Source organism: Rhinopithecus roxellana, chromosome 5, assembly GCF_007565055.1.
Source record: "Rhinopithecus roxellana isolate Shanxi Qingling chromosome 5, ASM756505v1, whole genome shotgun sequence".
In the NCBI taxonomy this organism is placed as follows: domain Eukaryota; kingdom Metazoa; phylum Chordata; class Mammalia; order Primates; family Cercopithecidae; genus Rhinopithecus; species Rhinopithecus roxellana.
In genome coordinates, this window is record NC_044553.1 from 61,544,392 (window position 1) to 61,570,260 (window position 25,869).

The window sequence follows — 25,869 nt, forward strand, 5'->3', positions numbered from 1 at the left end:
TCTCTTGAATTATCTGCCTTAACAGGACTATTAGAGTTATTAGATGTAATCTTAGAAATGGAAGAGGTCTTACACATTATTTTATAGAAACTACACTGCAGTCCAGAGATGTGGTGGACATTCTCAAAGTCGTATATCTGGCTAATGACGGGCCCAGAAATGCAGCGTTACACTTCCAGGACTCTCTCCTGCAACTGCACTCTAGGTGGCTCTATCAGTGAGTGGTTTGGGCAGCAGTTTATGTACTCTTCAGAAACGCTGGACAAGAGTAGCCACTATATTGGGCAATGGAAAGAACAGGGAATGAGGGAGCCAAAGGCCTTGGGCATATGGCTTGGCTTTCTGGGGCTTCTGTTCTAATGCCTGCTGAGTGTGTTGCATGTCCATCTCACAGTTCATATATCATGGCCCCAGATCAGAAGGCAGCCGTAATTCCTCCTGGCTCTTGCTTTAAATCTTCTCTGGAGGCTCCTTTTGGTTTGAGAAATTCATGGTCCTGTGATATGCCAGGTTTTTTTGTTTGTTTGTTTGTTTTTTTTTGTTTTTTTTTCCTGGCATAGTGGGCTAGAGGGTGGCTCATTTATATGCTGAATATGGGACAATCCTGAAGTTCATTCTAGCTGATACTCACATTGACATCTTGTCCTTATTTGGGGATGCAATGTGCTCTTACAGTAGGAACTTCGTACTGAAAATCTTGAGACCTTTGTTCTACTCCCAGCAATATCCCTGCCTCACTGAATGACTCTGGACAAGGTACATACTTTTTTGAGGAGAGGGCATTTTTTTAATCTGAAAAATGAGAATATGATCTTTTTTTCCCTAATAACTTCAGAAGAAACACCCTAATATTACACAAGGTAACTTGTGAAATGTTTTGGAAATCAGCATTCTTTACACATACAAGGTGTAGTACACATGATGGGGAGTTTGCAGTCGGTCATGGCAAGGGGAGTTGTTGGTGACAGTCACTCTTTCACTTGTTACCTCATAAACCCCCACTTGACACTCCACATAGTTGCTGAGGAACCACAATAATGGGTTGCCAGGGCCCTGAGCCCTGCTCCTGGAAAAAGCTGTGGCCTTCCTGAGGTGGGAGTAGGAGAGGTCATTGGCCACACTGCAGGTGCTGCTGTTGTTCTTGCTGTAACAGCGGCATCAGCAGACGCAGCAGGAAACCCGTGGCTGGGTCTCCAAGGCAGGGCCTCTGTAGGCTTGGGGCTCAGGAAACTGTGGTGCGATGCGTAAGTTCGGTTTGGCTTTTGGCTGACTAATAGTGAGCTCACAGCGCTGCCTTTCCCCCTGTGGTGATCTGCAAAGAGTAAAGCCAGAGGCAAGGTGCACACAATGCAGTTTAATAAATGCAACAGAGGCAGGGGCTGAGAAGAAAGGCAGAAAACCATCAATACCAAAGTACCAGGCCAGAGAATCAGTGTGCAATGGTTTCAATCACAGATTGGCAGGCAAAAGACAGTAAAAATGTTGTTTTTGTAGAGAAAGATAGGGGTCTCATTTCTGTTCCTCCCTTCAAAAACACTTTCACAGAGAGTTGCTTGAAAGCAGACTTATGTTTTCTTTGTACTCTCAGTACAGTGCCTGGAACTCAGAGCGAGCTAATTTATGCATGTTAAATCAATTAATAGAAAGCAGTGCCTTTCCTCTGTATTTTACTCTGATTTTTGCTAATAGTCTGGAGAGTATTTAGATGAGATTTTGGAAACCCTATTGCCTGCTCATAAAGTATTAGCGAATTCAAATGTAATCTCATTTGTAAAGTACTAGGAGATGCAGAAAGTGCTAAAACTTTGCCCCCCTCCATGCCATGCAGAATCTCTAGTGAGGCTCCTGAAGTGAACATAGAGAATGGGACAAGCTGTGAGGACAGTAGGAAGAAGATGATGCTGGTTTGTAGCAAATCTAGTGCTCAGTTGAGCAGAGTCTTCCATGTTTAGATAAAAGGGCACCTGCTCTTCTTCTCCCAGGACCTATTTTCCTCATGAGGAAGAAGCTGTGAACCTTTTGGTTCTCACTTTCTACTTCAAAAGGTAAAGAAAGTCAAAAAGAACAAAACATCATTTTCAAAGTGTATCAGTTGTAGGAGTAAAAAAACGTGTCCTATATCTTTTTATATCCTTCTAACCCTATAAAAACAGCATATAAAGCAGTTAGGACATAAACCCCCCTTCCCCAGGACTTTTGTCTTCTCACCAAGCTGGAGGATGAGCTGGGTTTGTTGTCTTCGAAGAAAAATTGGTTGGGCTAGCAACCATTTTAACAAGGCTATGACAGGTCAACTTGAATCATCAAGAAGTCAGAAGCCAAGGAGATGCATTTTTGTAAGCCTTTGGTTTCTTCAGGAGTGTAGCTTCCTCATGCCAGTCAGCCTGCAAGTGAAGAAAGTTGTTATAGAATAGACTGCCAGTGCTAGAAGGAATCGTAGGGGTCACGTAGTCTGGTGGTGGCCAGTACTTGCTATGCTATGCCATTGCAGACATCACTAATCTATTGTGGCTCATTTTCCATCTACACATGGCAATGGCTTAGCTAGTTCAGCTATCAGTATTGGCATAAGTCATGAAACTCTTTTGTTCTCCTTTGGTTATTATTATTTTTTAACTTATTTGTTTTACAGATGCAAAAACCCAGGCCCAGAGAGATGAAGCAACTTGGCTAAGGTAACATGTAAGTTAATGTCAAAATCAAGATAAAACTCAGATCTTCTGACTCAGCGTAGCACTCTTTTTATCCAGCCACACTACCTGTGTCCCTGGGACTGTTAGTAAAATTACAGGTGAGCTGGACACCCATTTGGAGATGACTGGGTGTGTTTACTGTCTGGGTCAGGTCAGTCAAGTGCTCTAAGTCTAGGGTTGTTCTTAGAACAGGAGCTGGGGTTGATGAACATTTGTGAGTATTGCAGAAGGAGTGACGGGGAGGAGCCTCACACGCAAACCCAGGCCCTGGTTTCAATTTCGTGTACGAGACTATCTGAGAATGGAATGCAAGTAACAGGCAAATAATTGACATCTCAGACCTAATTGTGTATGCATCCTGAGTAGGTAATAGTGAGCTGTTCACTACTAATGCTGTGTGTAGGTTCATCCCAAAGACAGGCTGATCCACCCATAGACAGGCTGGTCCTATGATTGAGGAGTGTGAGCTGGCATTCCCTTTATCAGGACAAAGATAGGTTCTGCTTCCTCTGGAGGATATTCTTCAGGCAAAGCTTTACTTGTGGCCTTGCAAATAACCCATGGCCTCTTGGTCAATGAACAAAATAGCCGTTAAAGAAGATGAATTCTCTTTATTTATCTTCTGTTTTCTCCCTGGGGTGAAGGTGAGGGTTATTGTCTGGTATATTAGAAAAACAGTACATTATACTACCTAATGGGTTTCAGTCTGACTTAAAATAAAAGGATAACAGGAGATGGGGTGCTGTTTTGCTGAGTAGCTGAGATAGCCTACCTTATTCATTCTAAATATGTCTCTATTTTCCTTTTCCAATGCTTCTTGGTTTCTTACCATTTCTAAATCCCCTTTCCCCATGTACAGGACAGTGTGGGTAGAGACAGGAATAAGAAGCGGCTAATTCTTACCTTACAAGAAAAGTAACTTGGCGGTCAAGAGAAAATTGATGGCAACACTCTTTGCAAACAGCATTCGTAGTCCCAGCACTGTGAGAGACATCATGTTCACCTTCTCGGCATGAACTATGGTTGAACAAGAGTGAAGAGGGTGGCTTCAGGGAGAGATTAAATTCCCTTCCAGAAATTGGGCCTGCAACACTGATATCAGCCTACCCCAAGTCTGCCTAATTCTTTCTGGCCTGCAAGCCCAGCATGGTGCCAGATAGCCCTCAGAGACCTTAGGCTGCTGCTGACACCCAGCCAGGCAAGCTTGGGAAACCCATGCCGACAGCCAGGCAAGCTCTGTTGGGAGAGTCAGAGGCTCCGCAGAACCAACTGGGCTCAGCATGGTTTGTGTTTTCCTTTGAAATCTGATACTTTTTGGCCCCGGTGGACAACTACAGAGTGTGCTCTAACCCTTGATTCTGAAGTTGGCCCTTTGATTTGAACTAACCTTTGGGTTCATGGCAGCTCTTTGAAGGTTGCTTTGTGTTTTCAGTTTCCGTTGGTTTTAGGTGATCTGGAACAAACAGCAGTGGTCAGGGTTACATTGGGAATGAAGAGGCTCACAGGATTGTAGGGTTTTAAAACTGGAGGAGACTTTGAGTGAGTGAACTGAGGACCAGAGGATGTGACTTGGTTAAGGTCACATAGCTAATTATACAACATGCTTCCCATTCCAGCCTTTTTCATTGTACTATGAGGTCAACATCCAGGCACACCAATATGTGGGAAGAACTAGGATTCTTAGCCCCATGATAGGCCACATTGCCCTCTGTTGGAATTTAGCACTGGGTTAGACTGCACGTGGACTTTCAGTCCCAGGGTCTAGTATGAAGGGGACAGTGGTTGGTAAAGAGGAGAGATGAGGATGAAATAAGATGGGCTTTATTTTAGATTCCATCTTAGGGATGCCAAGCATTTCCCTCCCCTGCCAATGGCAGGCTACAGTTGGGCCTAAGTCTTATTTCCAGCATGATGCTATATTGAGAATGATTTGTCGACAGTTACATCTCTAACTTCCCTTTCACCCAATTCTTGTTCCCCATAATCTCCAGCCCCTTGAAGCCAGAAATGGCCTACCTGTAGAATTTGTCTTCACTTCAAAGTCAGTGGAGTACACAAATTCCTTGTTGTGTTGAACTGAACATGTCACTGAATTTGAATCTGCATACTGACCAAGCTTGACAGCATTGTACTTCCCACTGGGAGAGACAACAATAGCAGGATCAAACTCTATTATCTTCTTGGATGACTCGAGATTTATTCTTATATCCTTGGGGTAGAAGTCCTTCACCAGACAAGCGACATTTGTTCCATTTTTCATGACGAAAACGGATGGTTTGGTATGAGGTTGCCTTTCTGCAAATATAATCAACTTATTAGGTGAGGTGATTATTCACAACTTTGTGGGGGTTAAACAGTGGTGATTACCTCGATTACCCTGGAGCCAAACACTACAATTCAGACCTCCATGCATCCTGTTAGTGACCTGGGCCTTAGCACCTCTGTTAAAGGACAGGCAAGGGGAGCAGAAATGAAAGGCAGTGAGTTTGACTTCTAGTTAGGAGCTGCTAGGAGATAGGGCTGGAAGCACAGATGGAAAATAACAACTACAAAGAAGTTTCTGGATCATCTGGGTTTCAATTATCTGTGGATTTTTTCTTTTTCTTTTTCTTTTTTTTTTTTTTTTTTTTTTTTTTGAGATGGAGTTTTACTCTTGTTGTCCAGGCTGGAGTGCAATGGCATTATCTGGGCTCACTGCAACCTCCACCTCCCAGGTTCAAGCGATTCTCCTGCCTCAGCCTCCCGAGTAGCTGGGATTACAGGCATGCACCACCATGCCCAGCTAATTTTTTGTATTTTTAGTAGAGACGGGGGTTTCTCCATATTGGTCAGGTTGATCTTGAACTCCGGACCTCAGGTGATCTGCCCGCCTCGGCCTCCCAAAGTGCTGGGATTACAGGCGGAACTACCGCATCTGGCCGATTATCTGTGTTTTATTAATCAATCCTCTGGACAATCTAGGTCAGGCTGAATATCTGTCTGCACCAGTTGGTTTTTTGTAAATGCATGGGCACTTGGATGGTAGATCAGGACAGGTGCTCATGCTCTGCATTCTGTCACTTAAAGAATCAAGAGTCTGAGAAGGACTGCATAACTAGCTCAGAGGCTCTGAGGATGGCAGTGTTGGGGTCATGGAAGGGTGCCATCCCTTCTGGATCTGCTGGAAAGGGATCTGCTGAAGGTAGGTGGTATATGTTTCTGCCTCTAGATGAATACTCGTTCTTCTATAGGGGACTGACTACTGTACAGTTTCCTTTGAGTCTTTAATCAGAGGATAGCAATGACCATTTTCAGGAAGTCCTTAAAGAAATAAAACCAATTTAAGCCCATTCATTCTTGCTTTAATCTAAGAGGAACTGTGGAATGTTGGTCCCAGGATTGGGTTCCCTCCTGGCCTTCTCTTTTTTTGTGCCTCACTTTGGACTACCACCCTGTAAATGCATCCTTTTCTTTCCTTAAGACCACAAGTCTTGAAACTTTGAGAGAGGTAGTGATGATTCTTTCACACAGTGCCTCACTGAAGTTTTTGAATTGTGATAAATGTTATGTCCATGGAGACTTAGATTCTTAGGCTATCTTCAAATAACTGTTAAAGAAAGAGCCCTGCTAATACCTGAAACCAAGAGAGACAACTAACCTGTGAATGATGATCTAGATATATTTTCAACTCTAAATTTAATGCTGACTTTCAATATTAATTGCTCCTGTAAATTTGGCCCTTAGTATTTGAAACTTAGGTGAATTTGGCTTCTTGATATCAAATGAAAAATATGTTGAATTCTAGTGTATTTTTATCTACTATGGTCTATAATCAAGACATTAGGTATTGCTGAACAAAAAGTTGGTAATGAATGTGTAAATGGAAAATAAGTAATTTTTTTCCCTTTTTTTTTTGGAGACAGGATCTTTCTCTGTCACCCAGGCTGGAGTGAAGTGGCCCCATATCATCTCATTGCAACCTCCACCTCCTGGCTTATACTCTCCTTCAGCCTCAGTTTCCCGAGTAGCTGGGACCACAGGTGCACACCACCACAGGCTAATGTTTTGTATGAAAATAATTAATTTTCTAATGCTTTATCCTGAATCTGAATTTAGGTTTCAGCTATGAGGTTCATGGCAGTAGAGCTACTGCCATATCAACTGGTTATATCTGGTTGAGCGGGAGCGATTGCTAGTCAGGAAGTTCGTGCTGATCATGGCTTTGTAAATGGACCAAAGTTGATCAAGGTTTTCCTAGAAAATCAACTATTCAGAGAAACCCCCTCATCACTACCTCATCATTCTCCCCATTTCCTCTGCTGAGAAGCTCAGCTAAAAGACTGATTCTGTTTCAGTCACTCAGGGCAGGAAACTCATTTCTAAGAATCTGGTTCCTTATGTTTTTGGCTTTGGTTCTAGACAATTGAGAGGATTAGAAATTTTTTAAAGGGCTTTCTTGGAACCTGCTTTCAACCTGCTTGAGAAAACTTCCCGTTTGGTTTCCTTGCATAGCTGAAGCCACTGATAACAGAAACTGATAACTGTAGCATTAACGGTTGGAAACCACACGCATTGCTCACTCACCTCCCTTCATAAGTGCGACACTTCTTGCTCACTGTTTTGACTTTGGTTTGAGACATACTCTGGCTGACTTTCAAGGGAGTTACAAGTTACAAAAGAAACTTGTCCATAAAATAAACACCCTATTTCCTTTTTTATTTAAGAGTATCCCTTAATCCTAGTCTGATTTAGTTGGATAATTAAGGCTTCCTAGAATTTTAAAATCTAGATACATCAGGCAGTTGTCGAATCGTCACTTTGGTTGGGGAGATTGGGTTTGAGTAATTTGAATAATACAATATAATTGAAAAGACATGTCTGAAGAAGGTCATGCACTTATGATATTGTGCTCTGAATCTATTAGTCAGCATTTCAGATAGAGCATAATGCATTGATTCGATAAAACATTTTTCTGAATCTCTCTTTCTACATTAATGTTTATATTTTCAAAGCGATTGTTTGAAAGAAAAGTGTCTTATTGAATCCATTCTTTGGCATCTTGGTAACCAAAGAAACAGATGTCTGACTGAATTAAACCTTTTTAAAAACTGGAATGCACTCAATATAGTTGCCATATGCATCCTAGTCTATTTTGTATTTGACTTAAACCCAAACATGAAGCTGTGTGAAACTGTAGTCCAAAATTTAGATTAAAGATTTAATTGTTTATCTTTGAAGAACTTGTAGTCTTTTTTTCTTGGTCCACAAATATAATTACATTGCAACATGTGCTTCAAGTGCTACTTCTTTGGAAAATTGCTTTATTGTCAGACTTTCTCTTTTTATGAACACCAGTATATTGCTAAGTTATGTGCTGGTAAACAATACCAAAAAAGTGTATACCATTCCTGAACAGTCTTTCTTAATTTATAAACTTAGAAGTCACCTATGTTTTAGATTCACATAGAGTCCTACTGATCCCGTAAGAATGGCAACGTCTGCAATAAATGTCGCTCAGAATTTCCAGACTTTCTGCCAATATGGGACTTAACTTAAACCCTGAAATAAAAGTTTGTTCTACTGAATTACTCTGACCGTGCTAACTACCTTTCTCCAGAATCTTCCAATCTGCAGGACATTTGTTTTCAGTTTGCAAGGAGGCATGCGTACTAGTTAGTTTAGCCAAAGGGATGTGCAGAGATGAAGCAGCTTCCTGAGGAACTGTGGCCCAAGTATCCCTCCCACGGTCTCCCCTGCACCTGAATGCTCCAACTCTTAGTGTAGTTCTTCTAGATTTCTTTGTGTTTTTTTGAGCTGCTCTGAAGATTTCAGAAGTAAATGGGGGGTATTGTTTTAATATACACTATATACATATATTAAAATAAAAGGAGTTACAGAGTTACGTAAGTGACTCAGTCTAGTGTGTTCACTCTGGCTTACTTCACATCTGTAATACTCTGTCTCCTTGTTATAATTTCATTTACTAGTTATAATTTATAATGCAAACTGGATTACAGCCCCAGTGCCAGGACTCAAATTATCCCTAGAAATATAGGAAAAAGATCAACTCACGGGGCTCCACGAAGAGTTTGGTGCCAGTTCCAAAAAACATCTGTCGGGTGTCCCAGGAGCACATTATGACAGTGCCTCACAGGTAACTAGCCTAGAGCTGGCCCTGGGGCCTGGGCTGTAACATCTGTGCCCTGCCCCCCCAGCTTCAGGTCTCAGCCTAGAGACCCCACAGCTCAGAGAACTACAAAGCTGCTTTTGATGAGACCACGGGGCTGAGTACACAGAGTCTCAGTTCCCTTTGAAGCTAATAATAGTTGAACTGCTGGATAGAGATGTGAGGGTGAAATCCCCATCCAAGAGATACCAGGGCAGGGCTGAGACAGAGCAAGAGAAGAAGGTGGCAGGTGAGCAATAGCTGCCTTCATGATGGCAAATTTGACTCCCAGTTTATTGAGAAGGGCATCCAAGAAGAACATAATAGCTTGAGGGTAGGGATGGAGCACTCAACCTGACCTTTCTCACAACAAATGTTAGGTTGAGGAGAGGAGAGTTATAGAAACAGGTTCCATTGTTATACTCTGGTTCCATTCTCTTGGGTCACAAGTACAGAATTTTGATTAGAAACCTAATTTCCCCCATCACTCAGACTGAGTCTCACAATAATAATGAACCTGCTTTCTAATTCCCTGAGCTTGGTTAAAGGCTTTCTAAGGACCTGAGGGTTGAACAAGAAATTGGTCACTGCTGGGGGAGCCCACTGGTACTGTGTGTCATGGATGCAGGTCAGAGAAGCCAGTGCTTGCTTTGAGTTGCGTATTTTTGTTTTATAATTTCTCCTGAATCTGGATACAGATATAAGCTTCAGGAGCATATAGTCATCATGTGAAATGTAACTTAAAGACCATGTGAATTACTCTGCCTCATCACCAAAAATCAAGATCTTTGGGCTAGAGCCAGGCAAAAGAGCATGACAGTTGTGTAGGGCCATTATTCACTGTCAAAACTTTAAGGACTTGGGGCTTGATTTGAACATTTTCACATCCCCTACCTGAGCTTCACATCATCATATTACATTTCATCACTGCAGGAGAAGAAAACCAGAGAAGCTAATGGAGTGTCATTGGGGAGCATGGTCAGCATCCTGGCAGAGGGGCTAAGCATCAGTTTCATCAATTTCCTTCTTCCCTAAGACTCCCAAAGGCACAGCCTCAAAGATTTGATTCTAACACTACAGATAATTTCAAATTTCAAGTGGAAATGATTTTAGGGGAAAAGGAAACACAATATTTTTTGCTCAGATGCAGTTTGCTAACCATCAATCAGACTGAAATCAGCTACAACGTGATTCTGTTTCCCTCCTTTTCAGTGCTGTAGTCTCTCTCCCCTCAAAGATAAGAAAACTCACCAATTTCTACTAGAAGTAGAAATTTCTTCTTCTCCCTGGAAGCAATAGGCAGTGGAGAAGCCCTATAAGTTTATAGTATTCTCTGAGAGGCAGAGACCATGTTGATAGTACCAGTCACTTTTTGGACTTTTTGTCAGATAGCCTAGCCACATTCATGAACCATTCCCTACTTATTTATTTCCTCTGAATAAACAAAATCAATACCTAGTCATGCAAGAGGTAATGGCTCTCCCAATGGACTTGGCACTTTGGAAGGTGTCTGAAGGCTATTCTCTGAACTGGTCTCAGTGATTGACTGTTGGCAGCTACCCAAACTACCAGAATATAGTCCCTGGATTTCCAAACACTGGAGCAGGCTACCAGTAGACAATGTCTCCAGTAGGGGACCACAAATTTTCTATTGTCCTGGAGTTGGTAGCTGTGTTTCTACATTGGATGCAGGATCTTGAGCCATTGTGCAGAGTCCCCAGTTTCAGGGCTAACAGGAGAGGTGGGCAGATAACGGCTCTCAGCAGACTCAGGCCAGGATGGGACCCTGAGAATCATTTAATCTGAGCCAGTTATGTTGGTTTAATGCAGGTTCTCAGAAAAAAGTGACAAAGGCAAGGTTGGCTTCTTATCATCAGAGAGAGAGAGAGAGAGAGAGAGAGAGAGAGAGAGAGAGATTCTCTTTTTAAAACTCCTTCTTTCATAATACATTTTTTCTTTCTAACCTTCCCTCTTCCTACACTGTGACCATGACTTTTATCCCTCATAAATACTGGAGAGACCCTCCTCAACCACAGCTTGCCTTTTTCCTGGTTCCAGGGAGCCCAAAACTAGAAGCCTGACCTAGGGTTTTTTTTTCAGTAATTGTAAAAAACTTATCAATACCAAGCCTCAGAATGGAATTTCCAAGCATATACAGAATATTTTCTTGAGAGAAATCTAATGCATTTGCTCCCAAATTTTACCCCTACTGTTTGCAACAAATAATGGGTTTCTAATTTAGAACTCTTCACTTCCTAGGAAGCCCCACTCATTCAGTACTATGCTACAACAACTCTAAAGGAATATACACACTGAGCTGTAGTAAAATGCATAACTTACCTGGTTCCACGATGAGTTGAGTTCCCTTTCCAAAGAAGAGTTGTGCTGTGAAAGCACTACTGCAGGCATCATTACAAAAAACCTGCTACCTATTTGCTCCCTGTCAGTCTAATTCATCTGTTTGGAAGTGGGTGGGTGGAGCAGAAAGGGTGTAGCTGGAGATAGAGCTTTGTAAGGGTTTCTGAGATCTGAGCATTATATTTTGGCAGCGTTTTTGATGTCTGCTATCTTCTGAGTTTTGACACTTAAGCAATTCCTTAGTTTCTGCTACTATCTCCTCAACCTGTCATCTCTTACTCTCAGATCTTGCTTCAGGATAACATTTTCACAGATTTTGCAGAGAATTGCCAAATGGCCATTGTAGGTAGAACCATAACTAGAAGCCTCAACTAAATCAATCACAACAGGATTGTGCCTCAGTAAGAGGTGGAAAGACACAATGGTTGGAGCAAGAGCCATTGATGCAAAAGACTTGGGGTTTATCCAAAGGATTATAATAATCACAGATGACTATCATTTGTATAAATACTTTTCTACTTAAACAGCTGGTGTTTATACTACTTCAACAAAGTTACTGAAATAAAACCCTAGGAGGTGATATTTTTAGATCCATCTTACAGACAAAGTCACTGTAAAGGTGGCTAAGCGAGTGGCTGAGTTGGGCGAGCTTCACTTAGTTTCCAGTTTCCAGCCCCTGAATCAGAGTAATAGATGATAAGACTGAAAGGAGCCCCAAGGCATCATTTTTCCAAACCTCTGTGATCACACCAGGGCTAATTAAGGGATTCATAGGGAGAGTTTTCACTCCCTTTCCAGTGCTTTTTTTTCCCCATTAAATCACAGAATTCCTACTGGGTAGGACAGTCACACCACTGGGTTTCCTTGCTTTTCCTCCCAATTGTTCATAAGAATTGGTCTGGGGATAATCGGGATCATAGTGGGCAAGGGCTGGAAGACAACTTGGAAATCCTTCATCTAACTATAAGGAAACTATAGTTCAGTGCAGTTAAATCACAGAGTTTGTCAGATAATGCACTGTCAGTTAATGCATTGGACGGGTTGGAACTTGGTCTCTGATTTACTGGTTCAGCATGCTCCTCATTTTACCTTGTGTCCACCACCGAGAAGTGCTGTCGTGTGGGTCTGACCACAGTTGTGGCCTAGATCTGTACATGGTGGATGCATGGATGTTGAGGAGGCTAACTTTCTAGAGTCAGGTAGAGGGAAGAGAAACACTCTAGGAAGGACAATGGATCAAGACGGCTCACTGAAGCACAGATGCCATCTTGGATTTTATCAGAAACTCAGTTCCTGTTCCTCAAGCCATCCCATGATATATTACCTACTGGAGCACTGCTTCCCAACCTGGTGACTTAGATAAATATTTAAAAAATATAATTGCCAAACATAGTGGTCATAAGAAGGAAAAGTAGGTTGCTTATGTCTTTCTACCTCCAGATAGGTTCCTTTGCCAAAGATCAGTGGTCTGGCACAGCTGACATACCTAATCCAAAAACTACCTTGCTTTTCTCTTTACGGGAGCCCTAGCCCCAGTTGCCAAGTCATGTGATATTCATCGCAAGCTACTTTCTGTCCTATCTGGCCTAGCCTCTTCTCCTCAGTCTTACAGGTTGTCCTTCAGGATGGAACAAGAGGTGACTCTAGTGTCAAATAGAAATCCAAGTTTTGCCCATATTACAATCTGACAGAATTTGTGCTCAAATAAGAGAGAATGAATATAGACTGGAAAGATGTTTTTTGGTTTGATCAGGAGGAAAGAAGAGTGGAACCTTGGTCATAGAGTAGTGGTTCTCCACCTTTGGGCTACACTTAGGTGGGGCAGGGACCTAGCAGGTTATATATACCATGCATTCCAACCTTTTAGGGAAAATTTATTTCATATCTGAGAGTTTTGCATCATTGCCAAGTATTGTGCAGCAGCCAGACTGCTTAGTACAACATAGAATTAAGTTTTTCCATCCATTTTAATAACACATTCATGCATACAAAATTTTAGCAAGCTTCAATGACACACTCACACTTAGAAGTGACAGTCAAATTAATTTCTGTCATATGTGAACATCAGAATCTATGAGATTGCCTGTATGTCACCTACAAAAACCAAGGAGGGAATATGGATTTTTCAGATCAGTTTACCATCCTTAAAAGACTGTAGATCATAGGTGGAGGATCGCTAACATGAAGGGTGGTTCCTAGTTGTTGTAGAAGTAGAAAGATGTCAGAAGATCCCAAACCTAGTTTTGACTCTGTCCCTTTCCAAGTGTGTAATCTTGGCCAAATTCCTTAAACTCACTGAGCTTTATCTGGCTTCTCTATGAAGTGAGGATAACATCTTCTGTATTATAGGTTATAAGATTAGATACAGCATCTGTGAAGCAGAGAGCCTCGGTGTAATTATTAGAATGTTTATTAGGGCTAAACTCAGAGAAGATACATTTTACTTGAAGCTTGGGGAATGTAATTGCACTAAGAACAGAGCTCCCAAGCAGGAAGGGTTGTTGGGACAGGTTGCTGAAAAAGAACAGAAGCTATTTTTTTGGTGTTATGTGATATGAAGAGGGCGACCACTTCTTAGGGCCATGGGTAAAGACTGGTATTCACATTTCTGTCTCTCTAGATCTTTTCTCTAGGTTACATGTGACTTCCATTCCACTCTCCAATCTTCCCTTTAGAATTCAAAAGCAGAAGTCCTTACAGTGGCCTATAAGCCACCCTATCCCCAACCCATCACCAATCTGACTTCATTTTCACATTCTCTCCCCATCACTCCCTCCCCTCCTCCAGTCACACACCCCAGGCAGCACTGTGTCCCCTCTGCCTGTAAGTGCTCTTCCTCCAGAGGTCTGCGTGGCTCACTTTACCACTTCCTCGGGTCTCTGCTCAACTTGCCCTTTCCAGTGAGACCTTCTGTGACTCTTCTGTTTAAAACTGCACGCTGGCCCTCTCACTAGTCCTCTTTATTCTCCTTCCTGGCTTTATTTTTCCTCTCAGGGCTTATTACCACCCTAACATACTGTATATTTTATTTATTTATTTAGTTTACCATCTGTCTTTTGCCATTAGAAAATAAGCTCCAATATGGCAGAAATTCATGCCTGCTTTGTTCATGTGGATTCCCTGGCACCTAGAATAGTGCCTGGCACATAGTGGCAGTGACCTGTGATGGACTGCAGAGCCAGGACTTGGGCTTGGCTCTGTAGGTTATCAGCTTCCTTTCATTTTTCTTTTCTTTAGCTTTACACCACAGCTGACTTTTTCTCTGATTCATTCATTCCTTTATTTATTCATTCACTCATTCAACAAATGTTTACTTAGTGCTTTCAGTGTATTCGTAGATGCAGTAAGAAACAACTCAAAGTCCTTTCTCTCACAGAGCAAGGGAAACAGACAGCAAACGAGCATACAAAGTTTCAAGTAGACATGAGGGCTCTAAATAAAGCAGGGAAAGGGGTCTTCAGAGTGACATGAGGTGGTAGGGAAAGGATTCACCGGAAATGACATTTGAGTGGAGACCTGGAGGAGGGGAGGGAGAAAACTGTGTGAGTCCCTGGGAGAAAATGGCCCCAGGTGGAAGGATTTGCAGGTGCAAAGGCTCTGTTCTGGGAGATGCTCACTGGGAGTGACAGGGAATGCCAGATGCCAGAACAAGGGCTAGTGGGTCCGGAGGAATGGGAAGGTCATCTCTTGGAATCTGGGAGACATCTTGATGAGGCCAGAATTATGTGAACTCCTTTTCTTGAGGGAAAGGGTGATGCTCTGATCATCGTCTGGACCTTCTGTATTTAGGGACCCTGGGTCTTCAGGGGTATAATGTGAGAGATGGGCCTCACCTGACTCCTCCTGGGGAAGGGGAATACTGTTTTGGGTAACTGGTTTTGGCGAGGGTTCAGAAGTTCTTCCTTGGTGAGAGAAGTGATGGGGATGGCACTGGAAGGGAAGTGGCATAACTGTTGTTTCTGATTCAGCTTGAAAAGGAGCTCATTAGAGGCCTGAGACAGAGGCTGGGCCAGCCAGGAGAAACCTCCACACATGCCCTAGTCTAGCTGTAGTCCTGATGGAAGAGCAGAGTTCTTAAGAGCACAGATTCTGGCATCAAGCAGGTGCTTCAAATGATGACTTTACTAAGCTGTGTGATCTTGAGGAACCCCTTTGAGATTGTTTCCTGATCCACTAAAGGCAAGTCATGGTACCTCAATTCCACATGATCGTTGTGAGGACTGAGTGAAATCACATTCATTAAAGGACTTAGTGCTGTGGCCTAATAAATGGTAGGCACTCAAAGAGTGGTAGTTACATAATTATGACATAAAATAATAGATTGCATTCAAAGTCCCTCACATGGCCCACTGCCATGCAGATGTTCCCAACGACCATGTCCCCTTTCCCCGTTGCTGCTGTGGTTACCGTAGAAGTACACGTTTACATTACTTTATCCCATGCTGTTTTGTCCCATTCTCTGTTCTGTTTTATGAAGCTAAGTGGCCTCTCCAGGTTTACTCTATCCAGATGACTAAAGTGTGGGATCTACAACTGTGGGTTTGTATAGACCTATTCTGTTAGTTTTGTGCTACCCAGGAGCTCTATAAGTAAGAACTTGAAAGAAGCTCCCAAGGAACAAAAGGCATCAAAAGTCTTCTGAGAAGATAAAGGGCCTGGGTTGCAGTGCTGTCTCTTTAATCCAATGTTGGCTGCTTAAAAATAGCAGGTGCCAGTCAAAGATATTCTAGGTCGTGCCCCCTCTGGATACCCCTTATTTTTTCACTTCAAAGGCTGATGAAGTGCACCAATACGAAGTTCAACATTTCCCAAACTTCAATTAAGCACACCTCCCCCCCTTTTTTCATCACATGCATCTGTCATAATTTGCTTAATAATTTAAACAAATTTACTCATTTTTTAACTTAAAATATAATTAAAAGGAAACTTGAAATCACATGGGTTTGATAGCCTAGTTGTACTATTCTGATAGCCATTAAAAGATAGATCCATGCAAGTAAAAAGAATGTCTCTCCATCTGAAACCATTTCTACAGCCTGACCCGAATTCGATGAACTGCACTCCACAGTTAGGGAAATATGGACCAAGTAAATGGGTAAACAGAGGAGCTTAATTCATTAGGAAAAACTTGGCAAACAAAGGGAAATTAAGATAATCAGTCTTTAGCTTTGTTGGAAATGTGGATAGACTTATTTTAGTGAAAATTTTAAGGATAATGAGGTCTAAAGGCAAAGGCCCAAATTAGTTAAAATTTCAAAATCTTACTAAGATTTTGATTTTTAAAAAAAGTCTGAACGTCTCTGCACTGACTCGGCTAGCACAGCTTCGGGTGTCTTTCTCCCTGATGGCAGGGCCCCTGCCCCTTTTCTCCCTGTAGTGTGTGAGGTCTGGGGATGCTCATGCCTGTCCTTCCCCTTCCTCAGCCTCCTTCACTGCATATGCCTGGAACTGCCTTGTCCCCAGTTGGTCTCTGAGAAGAGCCCACCATCACCACCCTATCTCTCTAGAGCCTTCTTTTACCTAGAAAAACCTAAGCCGAGTGCCAAAGTCCCAGCCAGGGCAGGGCATGCTGTTTCTTTTCTAGCAGCTGGTTGGGCTGATTTGGGACCACTGACCCCTATTGCTACACTTCCCTAGGACCTTTGAAATGGGTTTTTGTATTGGTTTGTTACATTTTCTTACTTAAGATTAATATGTACTATCTAACTGGAAGCTGCTGCCAGGTGGAGACCACTGTCTTATTTTATTTTTTAGCAAGACACTATTGAATTCAAATGTCATTGAAAGGACATCAAAGATGCCTTCTGTGTTGAGCATGATCCTTCAACAACCTTAGCATTGATTCCTGCATAACTGTTAATAAGTGAGTGGTACCACATACTCTTCGCAAAAACGTTGAACACTGGTGAGTGGTAGCGAACTCTCCTGGCTGTGTGCTGGAGACTTCAAAGCATTTCTCAGTTGGAAGCATTACACATTCACTTTGTCCTGGTTGGAATCTGGTCTCAGTGGGAACTAGAATGTCCCATATTTCTCACTAGTAACCTAGTTTTCATTTGCACCTCAAACAATTAGAAACAAATGTCTGGAACAGGTTATTCTCTTCTAAAGAGAAATATCACAACACCAGGGACTACTTGCTCTCGCCTCACCCTCCATGCCCAGGAGATGGATTCAGTTCTGAGCTCTCCCAGGAGGATGTATTTGGCATAAGGGAGGTCAGAACGCTTGCAATCACCTTGGGAAAACCATCTGGACTCAGGTCAGCCTCATTCCATGTCCATTCTGACTCTGATCAGGGGAGCTGGGCCAATGACTCTGTGGTTTCTACAGCCTGACCCGAATTCGATGAACTGGGCAGAGTTCTCTGTTTCCTCTGAGCTGTATGGGTCCTTTCATATGCCCCAAAGTCTTTTTTCACAGACACCTTCTGCTCCCCTCCTATGGAAAGGATTAACCATATTTCACCTCTTCCCAGGAGTCCTCCTCAACACCAGTTATTTCACCCATTTCCCATTTCAGGATTATTTCTGCCTCCTTAGATGGAGGATGCCTTAACTTTAAATTTCAGATAAATAAATGAGTTACTTACCTGGTTCCACAGTCACACGGGTTCCTTTTCCAAAGATGAGTATATCAGTGTCACAGCACTTGAGGACGTTCCAAAAACCTCAGCGCTGCTCCCACCTACCTTCTTCCCATTAGCTTTAGGACTGGAGGATCTTTAAGGCTCGGTTCCATGAAAGATGGCACTTGTTCCTTGTCCAGCTGTTCATAGATGATGTAATCATCTGCAGGTAGGGACAGGTTTGCTTTGGGAAGGCTGTTGTCTGAGGAGTATGGAGGAGCATATTTCCTATGGCAGACCTTTCCAGCACAGTACACTTGATGCAGTGCTCTGAACTGTTGCTTTCTATGGTTTTACATTGCTCTCACTTCCTAGACCCATACTCAGCCCTCTGTGTTGGAAAGCTGGCACCGTCAAAGGGGTGGGTCTTGGCTCCATGACTACTGCAGGGTTAAGGTGTTTGTAGCCACCAGTGGTGCTTTAAAGGCAGATAATATGTGGCACAGCAAGAGGAGACAGGGTGGCATGAAGCACTGGGTGATTTACAGAGCAGTCAGCTTTAGAACGAGCAACTGTGGCTGGTGATTGCCTACAAACAAATCAATCTCTCTTCAAATCCATCTTCCCAAACCACAAAGCAACTTGGGTAAATCTCTCTAGGGGTTTGAATTTAGAAATTCCATATGAGGTGGCTCATATAATTCTCTTTTGCAATAGAATCAACATGAAAACAAGACAAGAATAGTTTTTAGGAAACACCTTTCTGTATTTCCCAAGTGTGCTGTAAGAAAATGTAGAAATGCCAGTTTTACCCAAGGGAGAACAGCAGTGAGTGAGAGGTCAGCAACCATGGTCATCTCCCTGGTCCAGTCAGCTTCCTGCTATCCTTTCCAGGCTGCAAAGCAAGGAGGGACGCTGCTTTCTGTTTCTATCTCCTGAGGTATGGGGCCCAGGCTGAGGATATCCCAAGGAAATGGTACTTTCGCCCCTGCAGTTTTTGTACAGGTCTCTGTAGGTTTTGTAGCACTGTGCGTATCCCCCCAGTCACAGTGCTACAGAGCTTTACAAAAACTTCCCCTCGGTTTCACACTATATGGCCCCTGAGAATCCCCAGAACCAGATGTTTTCTCCAAGTCAGGCTCCAGCAAGATCAAAGGGTCCTGACGGTTAGGTCAGGCCAAGCTGGCTCAGGTGCTTCTGTCTGGGGCTCTTCTGCCCCACTGGCTAAATCTGCCTTGAGGTTTGTGACTAGAATGGACTTTTAGAAATCATCACATCCACTCCCATCTGTGCTTTCTGGCCAGTCCGCCCTCAGATGGTTTCCCACTGAGGAGTTTGTCGGGTACTTAAACATCTCATGTAGATTCACATGCTGTGGGTTAGGCAGAAAATGCTTGTGGTCACTGTAATTTCTCCTGTCCCCTGCTAAGCTTCTGAATCACCTTTTCCTACCCTGCTTTACACTTGAATAGTGTTATACAGTTTACAAAGGGTTTTCATGTAAATTTAAAATTTTATCCTCTCCATTAACCTCCTCCCAGTTACTAAATTCAGGCCAGTAGTCTACATGGTGCTTTGTGCAATTTAGAAAAGGCGGCCGTGCTGGGTGAATGCAGAGATAGCCCCTTGGGTTCAAGCTTGGCAAACAGATTGCACTTTTGTGTGGTTTATGAAAGGCCTTCCCTTTCCAGAAAGTGCAGCCCCACATCAAGGCCTTGGCTGGCGGCAGAGCATGCCTTGAATTTTAGCCCCACTTCTCCTCTCTGTGAGGTGCTCTTGTGAAGGCACAACCTGTGCAATCAGAGGCAGCAGCTCTGGCCAAATTCAAAGGATGATTTTCAGTTTTAATCTTGTTTGACCTCTGAGTTTTGACCCAGTCATTGCCTTCTCAAAACCTCTCCTCAGGGCTCATAAGACACTGGCCTTGTTCGCCTTTGATCTCTGTTCTAGTGCTGTCAAAACAAAGCAATATGATAGGCTCGTCGAAAGTGACCTTATTAAACGTTAACCATGAAAGAAGAGTATGAATTTTGTTGTTGTTGCTGTTTAGCAACAGGGAGCAGGAATTTAAAAAGGTTAATCTTCACACTTTCCCCGAAGGTCTCATCCAAATCCATGGTTTGGTTTAATTATGACTATTTTGCCTATGACCTTTGTGATGACTTTCCACCCTACATACAGCTGCATGCCTGCCCCATAAACTCCAAGGAACGTTATTTCTATACATAAAGTCTAACATTCTTTTGTTGATTAACAAAAAGCAAATAGGAAAAGAGAAAAATAAGAAATGTTATGGTCTCAGTGACAGACGATGTAATGGGATGGCATAAAGCAAAAGTCCTCATGGGGAGAACCAGATAAGAATAAAGAACTGTCACTTGGACTCTTGAGTGTAGCTGGCCTTAGGTACTAGTCTTTGAAAGCCATTTCAAGAGGTAACTGATTGATGCAATAAGCTTCTGACTCATACATATAAGACTCATTGAGCTCCTTCTCGTGCTGGTGACTTTCCCAAGAAGCAGCCATCAGAAACTGATGTGAATAGAATTAGGTGGAGGAAATAGAAGTTGAGAATCCTGATGAGAATGCAGCTTTCCAACTCTTCACTTGCTCCCTGTAATAGAAGTGTACCTCCAGGTTCTTTGCCATGTGACTTTGCAGGGCTTCCTACTACAGGCTCTATTGACACTGGGGCTTCATTATGCTTTGATTCATAGAATATGAGTGGAAGTGATGGTGTGCCAGTTCTAAGCTAAGGCTTCAAGACACGTCACATCATGAGTTTCCACCAGCACTCTCTCTCTCTCTCTTTTTTTTTTGAGATAGAATCTTGCTCTGTTGCTCATGCTGGAATGTACTGGTGTGATCTCGTCTCACTTCAATCTTTGTCTCCCGGGTTCAAGCGATTCTCCCGCCTCAGCCTCCTAAGCAACTGGGATTACAGATGTGTGCCACCACACCCGGCTAATTTTTGTATTTTTAGTAGAGACGGGGTTTCACCCTGTTGGTCAGGCTGGTTTCGAACTCCTGACCTTGTGATCTGCCCACCTCAGCCTCCCAAAGTACTGGGATTACAGGCATGAGCCACTGTGCCTGGCCTCCACCAGCACTCTTTAGCCTCTATCCTTTGAGATGAAAGGAGTGTTCTCCAGGGAATCATTGCTGCTTCATCCTGACCTCTAGAATGAAGACACATAGAACAGACCTAAATCCAACTCACATCTTGAAGCCAAGTCCAGGTAGCCTGCAGACCAGTGAGCAAAAGTGATACATGTTTGTTACTGTAAGCAATTGAAATTTTGGGGTTGTTTGTTATAGATCACAATTACAACAAAAATAGTTGATTAATACAGATGGTGGATCTTGGGAGGATTCCACCTCCATATGCTTTTAATTCCATGTCTCCAGCAATTATGGAATGGTATACATAACATTTTTGGTGGCTTCCTATTATCCTCAGGACAAAACAGTATAAAACACAAGACCTTAGCTTACTTGCTCCCTTAAATGCAATTGCGTTGAACTACTTACTTCCTGAATGCTCTGTGCTCTTTCATATTTCTTTGCTTGAGATGCCCTTTCCTTCTTCTATCCCCCAGTTGATCCCTAGCCCCTCTCTTTAAATCCTCTGCATTTTCAGGGTCTTAGCTTAGTTGTTTGCTTCCCTGGGAATTCCTAAATGACTACCCCAAACTGATCTGGGTTAAGTGCTCACCCTTTTCAGAATTTTCATGGCATCCAGTAATTATCTTTATTTTTTCACTCAAAACCCTTTTTCTCTCTTCTTCATTAGGTCGAGACCCTTGAGGGAGGTGATCTGTTTTGTTCTTCCCTGTATACCATGTACCAGTACAGAGCCTGACCCAGTGAGTGCTCAGAAAGTGCCTTCTGAATCCATTTTAAGGATGAGGTATTTCAGGTTCAGGGAAGATAAGCTAGTAAGTGACAGAGCCATGGCCGGATCTTCCCAACTCCCCTCTGGCTCACTGCCTGGCACCAGGCTGCCTTATGGAAAACTGCCTTAACATTTGTTTAGTGTACACAGGACCACTACTTAAAACACATTGATTTTTAATATTAGCCTGAGTTAAACATGGTGGGTAAGTTTAATTTGTTGTGATTTACTCCATACCATATAATATATTCTAAAGCTGTATAGAAATGAGTTTCACATTGTCTACATATCTGGAGTATTCAAGTCATGTTCTCTTCCACTAATATGGGTAATCAAAGATCAATTGCACCTCTGGAGAGGAATCCTCGAATGCCACAACTGGGAGACGTTTCAAAGATCATATATTCACTCTCCTAAGTTTTCAGATGAGAGAGTCTAGAAAGATCCAGAGAGATTTCGCAACTTGACCAAGTCACCCAATTTCAAAAGAACATACAAGAAATTGGGTATCTATATCCCAGTGCAGTGATCTTTTTGGTACACTAGGCAAATGTCTTCTTTGGTCTTTCATTCTGGCATTTATGGTTTGAGAATGTTTCAGCTTCTCAGTTGATACCCTTCCCTGAAGGGGCCATAGGATAGTCTGGGCAACTGGCCCTTTCTTTCTCTGTGTAGTTTTTTTTTAATCATTATGTGAGATGCTCTTCTGCAGGAAAGGGGAAGAGCAGGCACAAGGTGGATGAATCCTGAGGTTCAACTCTTCCTGGAAGGAGCCTGTGTCATGTTCTTTTTGCCAGGCAAACTCATTTTCAGAGGAAAGAGACAGTGTTGGAGGCTGGGTTGACTGTGGTACTCTTCAGTCCTGGCTGGATTGTGATCTCATGCTTGGGAGCAAATTTGTGGGATATTAAGCCAAGAAATGAAATAGAGATTGAACCGGGGCATCCTCTAGGCTTAGAATATTTGGGACTGTGAACTTTGAGCTAGTGTTATTTATCTCTACCCCCTGCTCCTGGAAGTAACACATATGGTTTGAGAGTTGTAGACAAACTACAACGTGTTTTAAAAAGGATACTAGGTTGTTTAGGAGACTTCAAACCATGTCCTGGGAGGAATAGCTAAAACATATGGGAGACTGTAGACCAAAGGAAGGGAGGTATCACAGTGATCATAGTCTTCAGATATCTATCAGAGAAGAGCTGGCGTATCAGAAGACAGTTGGATTTTCATGTCTGCTTATGCACTCTACCTATTGCAATATGTTGGTTTGGTTGAAATATATGAGAGAAATCTGGCCTTACATAGATATGTAATATGAAAACAAAGGAGTATTTTAACAGCCTGTTCAAAATATTGTGGATACAGTATTCTTTATATTGCACCATAACATGACAAAAGGTAGTTTCTTTGAAGGTTAGTTATGATGTGAAATCCGACACCATGTTAGTGAACTTATCATATTCCATTACATTAAAACATTGGTTTATCCTGAAATGTGGATAGAATGTTCAGCCACGCTTCTTAACGCATCCATTGGTCACTTGAGAAAATTGGTTCACTGTTAAGCAGCTTCTACCTGTTAGCACACATTTTATTATTCAATACCAAAATATTACAGTAGTTAACATAATCACTGGTCTCTTTAAATCAGGAAAAATTTTTAAATATTGGTGAGCAATCTACTTCACAGTGGCAAACATAAATTTCCTAAAACTCTAATTTTTCCTGGAAGTTTAGATTTTATAATTAGCAGGTTGGGCATGGTGGCACATACCTGTAATTCCAGCACTTTGGGAGCTGAGATGGGCAGATCACTTGAGGTCAGGCATTCGAGACCAGCCTGACCAACATGGTGAAACCTCGTCTCTACTAAAAATACAAAAATTAGCTGGGTGTGGTGGCGCGTGGCTATAATCCCAGCTACTTGAGAGGCTGAGGCAGTAGAATCACTTGAACCCAGGAAGTGGAGGTTGCAGTGAGCTGAGTTCACACCACTGCACTCCAGCCTGGGTGACAGAGTGAGACTCTGTCCAAAAAAAAAAAAAAAAAAAAAAAAAAAAAAAGATTTAATAATTAGCAATAACGATCAGTTTTTTATTTTAATATGACAGGCTCTGTTCATCTGTTTTTAAGAAAATGGCTGGCAAATCTACAAGTCTGAATAACCATAGTTGCCTGTCAATTGTTCTTTCAAGCAAAAATGTCTGTTTTTTGGAAAAAGTAGCTAGTTCAACTTGCAACTCAGACAACCACACAAGTGTGATCTTAGATAACAATCATAATTTGGAATGTAACAGAAGTGCTTTATGTGTACTTACCATTTTGTCACACAGAATACTAAAAAGACATGTACTCAAAAGTTGAGATTTAATACAATTAATAATTGTTACTGCTTTGTAAGTATTATGGGCTCAATTGTTTGCCCCCTAAATTCATGTTTAAGCCCTGAATCCCATAACCTCAGAATGTGGCTATATTTGCAGAAAGGGCCTTTTGAGAAGTTTTAAGTCAAAATGAGGCCATTAAGGTTGGCCCTAATTCAGTCTGACTGATGTCCTTATAAGAGGAGGAAATGGCCGGGCGCGGTGGCTCAAGCCTGTAATCCCAGCACTTTGGGAGGCCCAGACGGGCGGATCATGAGGTCAGGAGATCGAGACCATCCTGGCTAACATGGTGAAACCCCGTCTCTACTAAAAAATACAAAAAACTAACCGGACGAGGTGGCGGGCGCCTGTAGTTCCAGCTACTCGGGAGGCTGAGGCAGGAGAATGGCGTAAACCCGGGAGGTGGAGGTTGCAGTGAGCTGAGATCCGGCCACTGCACTCCAGCCTGGGCGACAGAGCGAGACTCAGTCTCAAAAAAAAAAAAAAAAAGGAGGAAATTTGGACACACCATGAGAAGAGACACCAGTGTGCCCCACACAAAGAGGAAAGACCACCCTTTCTTCAGGGCACAGCGAGAAGCCTGCCATCTGCTTGGAGATGGAGGAGAGAGGCCTTAGAAGAAACCAACTCTGCCAGCACTTTGATCTTGGACTTCTATCCTGTAGAACTGTGAGAAAATAAATTTCTGTTGTTTAAGTCGCCCAGTCTGTGGTATTTCGTTATGGCAGCCCTAGTAAGGTGACACAGTCAGTATCACTTTTAAGTGAAACTAACATTTTTCCCCCTGAAAATTTGTGGCAGTGAAGAATATAATGATTATTAATACAGATTTGATGCCCTTTGCCTTGATTCATGCTAAGGCACCAGCAGTTTTATCCACCATTGCTTTTCCACCATCAGTGTAAATATCAACACAATGAAAAAGGCAAATAATGTTTTGCTGTAATTGTGAAAATAATTCTGACCTCATGGGCTCCCTGAAAAGATCTTGAGGTGCCCAGAGGTCCATGGGTAATACTTTGAAAATCCCTGTCCTAATTCCGTGTTGTTTGTGCTACCAAAGCTGCAACAGCAGCAGTAAATACCAAGCTCTCTCCACTGATTCACCACTCCCTACCTACTTTGCTAATGACCAGTAGATCAATTGGATCATATGCTTTGAGTGATGGATGAGTGAGTGGTTAGAAGTCATTTGGAGCAGTAGGCTCTCATTTCTGTAGAAATGATTAAATGGATCCACACATTTTGGTTGGACTCTCTAGAGTCAAGGACCATGGATCTGTATGTCATCTGCCTCTGATTTCTTCTTGGTGGTACTCTGGAAGTCAGATGCTGGATCTATGATGATGGTGGGAAGGCTCAGTGATGACCTGAGAGTCTGTGTATATTTTCTTCAGTACCCATACTATATTTTTGTGGCAATATGTTAGCCCTCCCATTAAAAATAATAAGTGCTTACTTGTTTAAGTGACAGATATTTGAAACTGTAACCTGAGGTTTTTTGCAAAACTGTAAAGAAGAAGAATGGACCAACATGACTTGCAGAGTTAATGGGTCAAACAAACAATATACTTAGCAACTGGACAAGAATTAAAAGAGACCAGGATTTTGAACTGAGATCCATATTAAGCCCTACGAATGGAGTAAACCTGGTCAGGCTACCTTATTTGAGGGGTCTGGACACATTTTGGGTTTTGTCAAAACTATCTCTTAGCTTCTCTCTGATGCCCACCCACCGAAGGAGAAGTAGCTTGAAAATCGTCTGATTGGGGTTCATTGGTACAACTGTGGAAGTCTGGAACTGTCCCACCCCCACTTCTAACACA

The 25,869-nt window shown here is 42.5% G+C and overlaps 4 gene segments (V, D, J or C); all 4 read right to left on the reverse strand.

Annotated features, from left to right (window-relative positions):
- LOC104674124 overlaps positions 1–25,869 on the reverse strand; it is an 840,972-nt gene that overhangs the window by 83,182 nt on the left and 731,921 nt on the right.
- Positions 1–25,869, reverse strand: part of LOC104656245 — a 632,938-nt gene that overhangs the window by 48,434 nt on the left and 558,635 nt on the right.
- Positions 1–25,869, reverse strand: part of LOC104656285 — a 576,427-nt gene that overhangs the window by 27,236 nt on the left and 523,322 nt on the right.
- The window catches only part of LOC104666025, a 45,595-nt gene continuing 20,262 nt past the window's right edge, over positions 537–25,869 (reverse strand). Inside the window, 6 exon segments of the C gene segment in view lie at positions 1,340–2,384; positions 3,597–3,710; positions 4,081–4,146; positions 4,710–4,988; positions 11,179–11,233; positions 18,797–18,809. Of these exon segments, the coding sequence occupies positions 3,598–3,710; positions 4,081–4,146; positions 4,710–4,988; positions 11,179–11,233; positions 18,797–18,809 (526 nt within the window).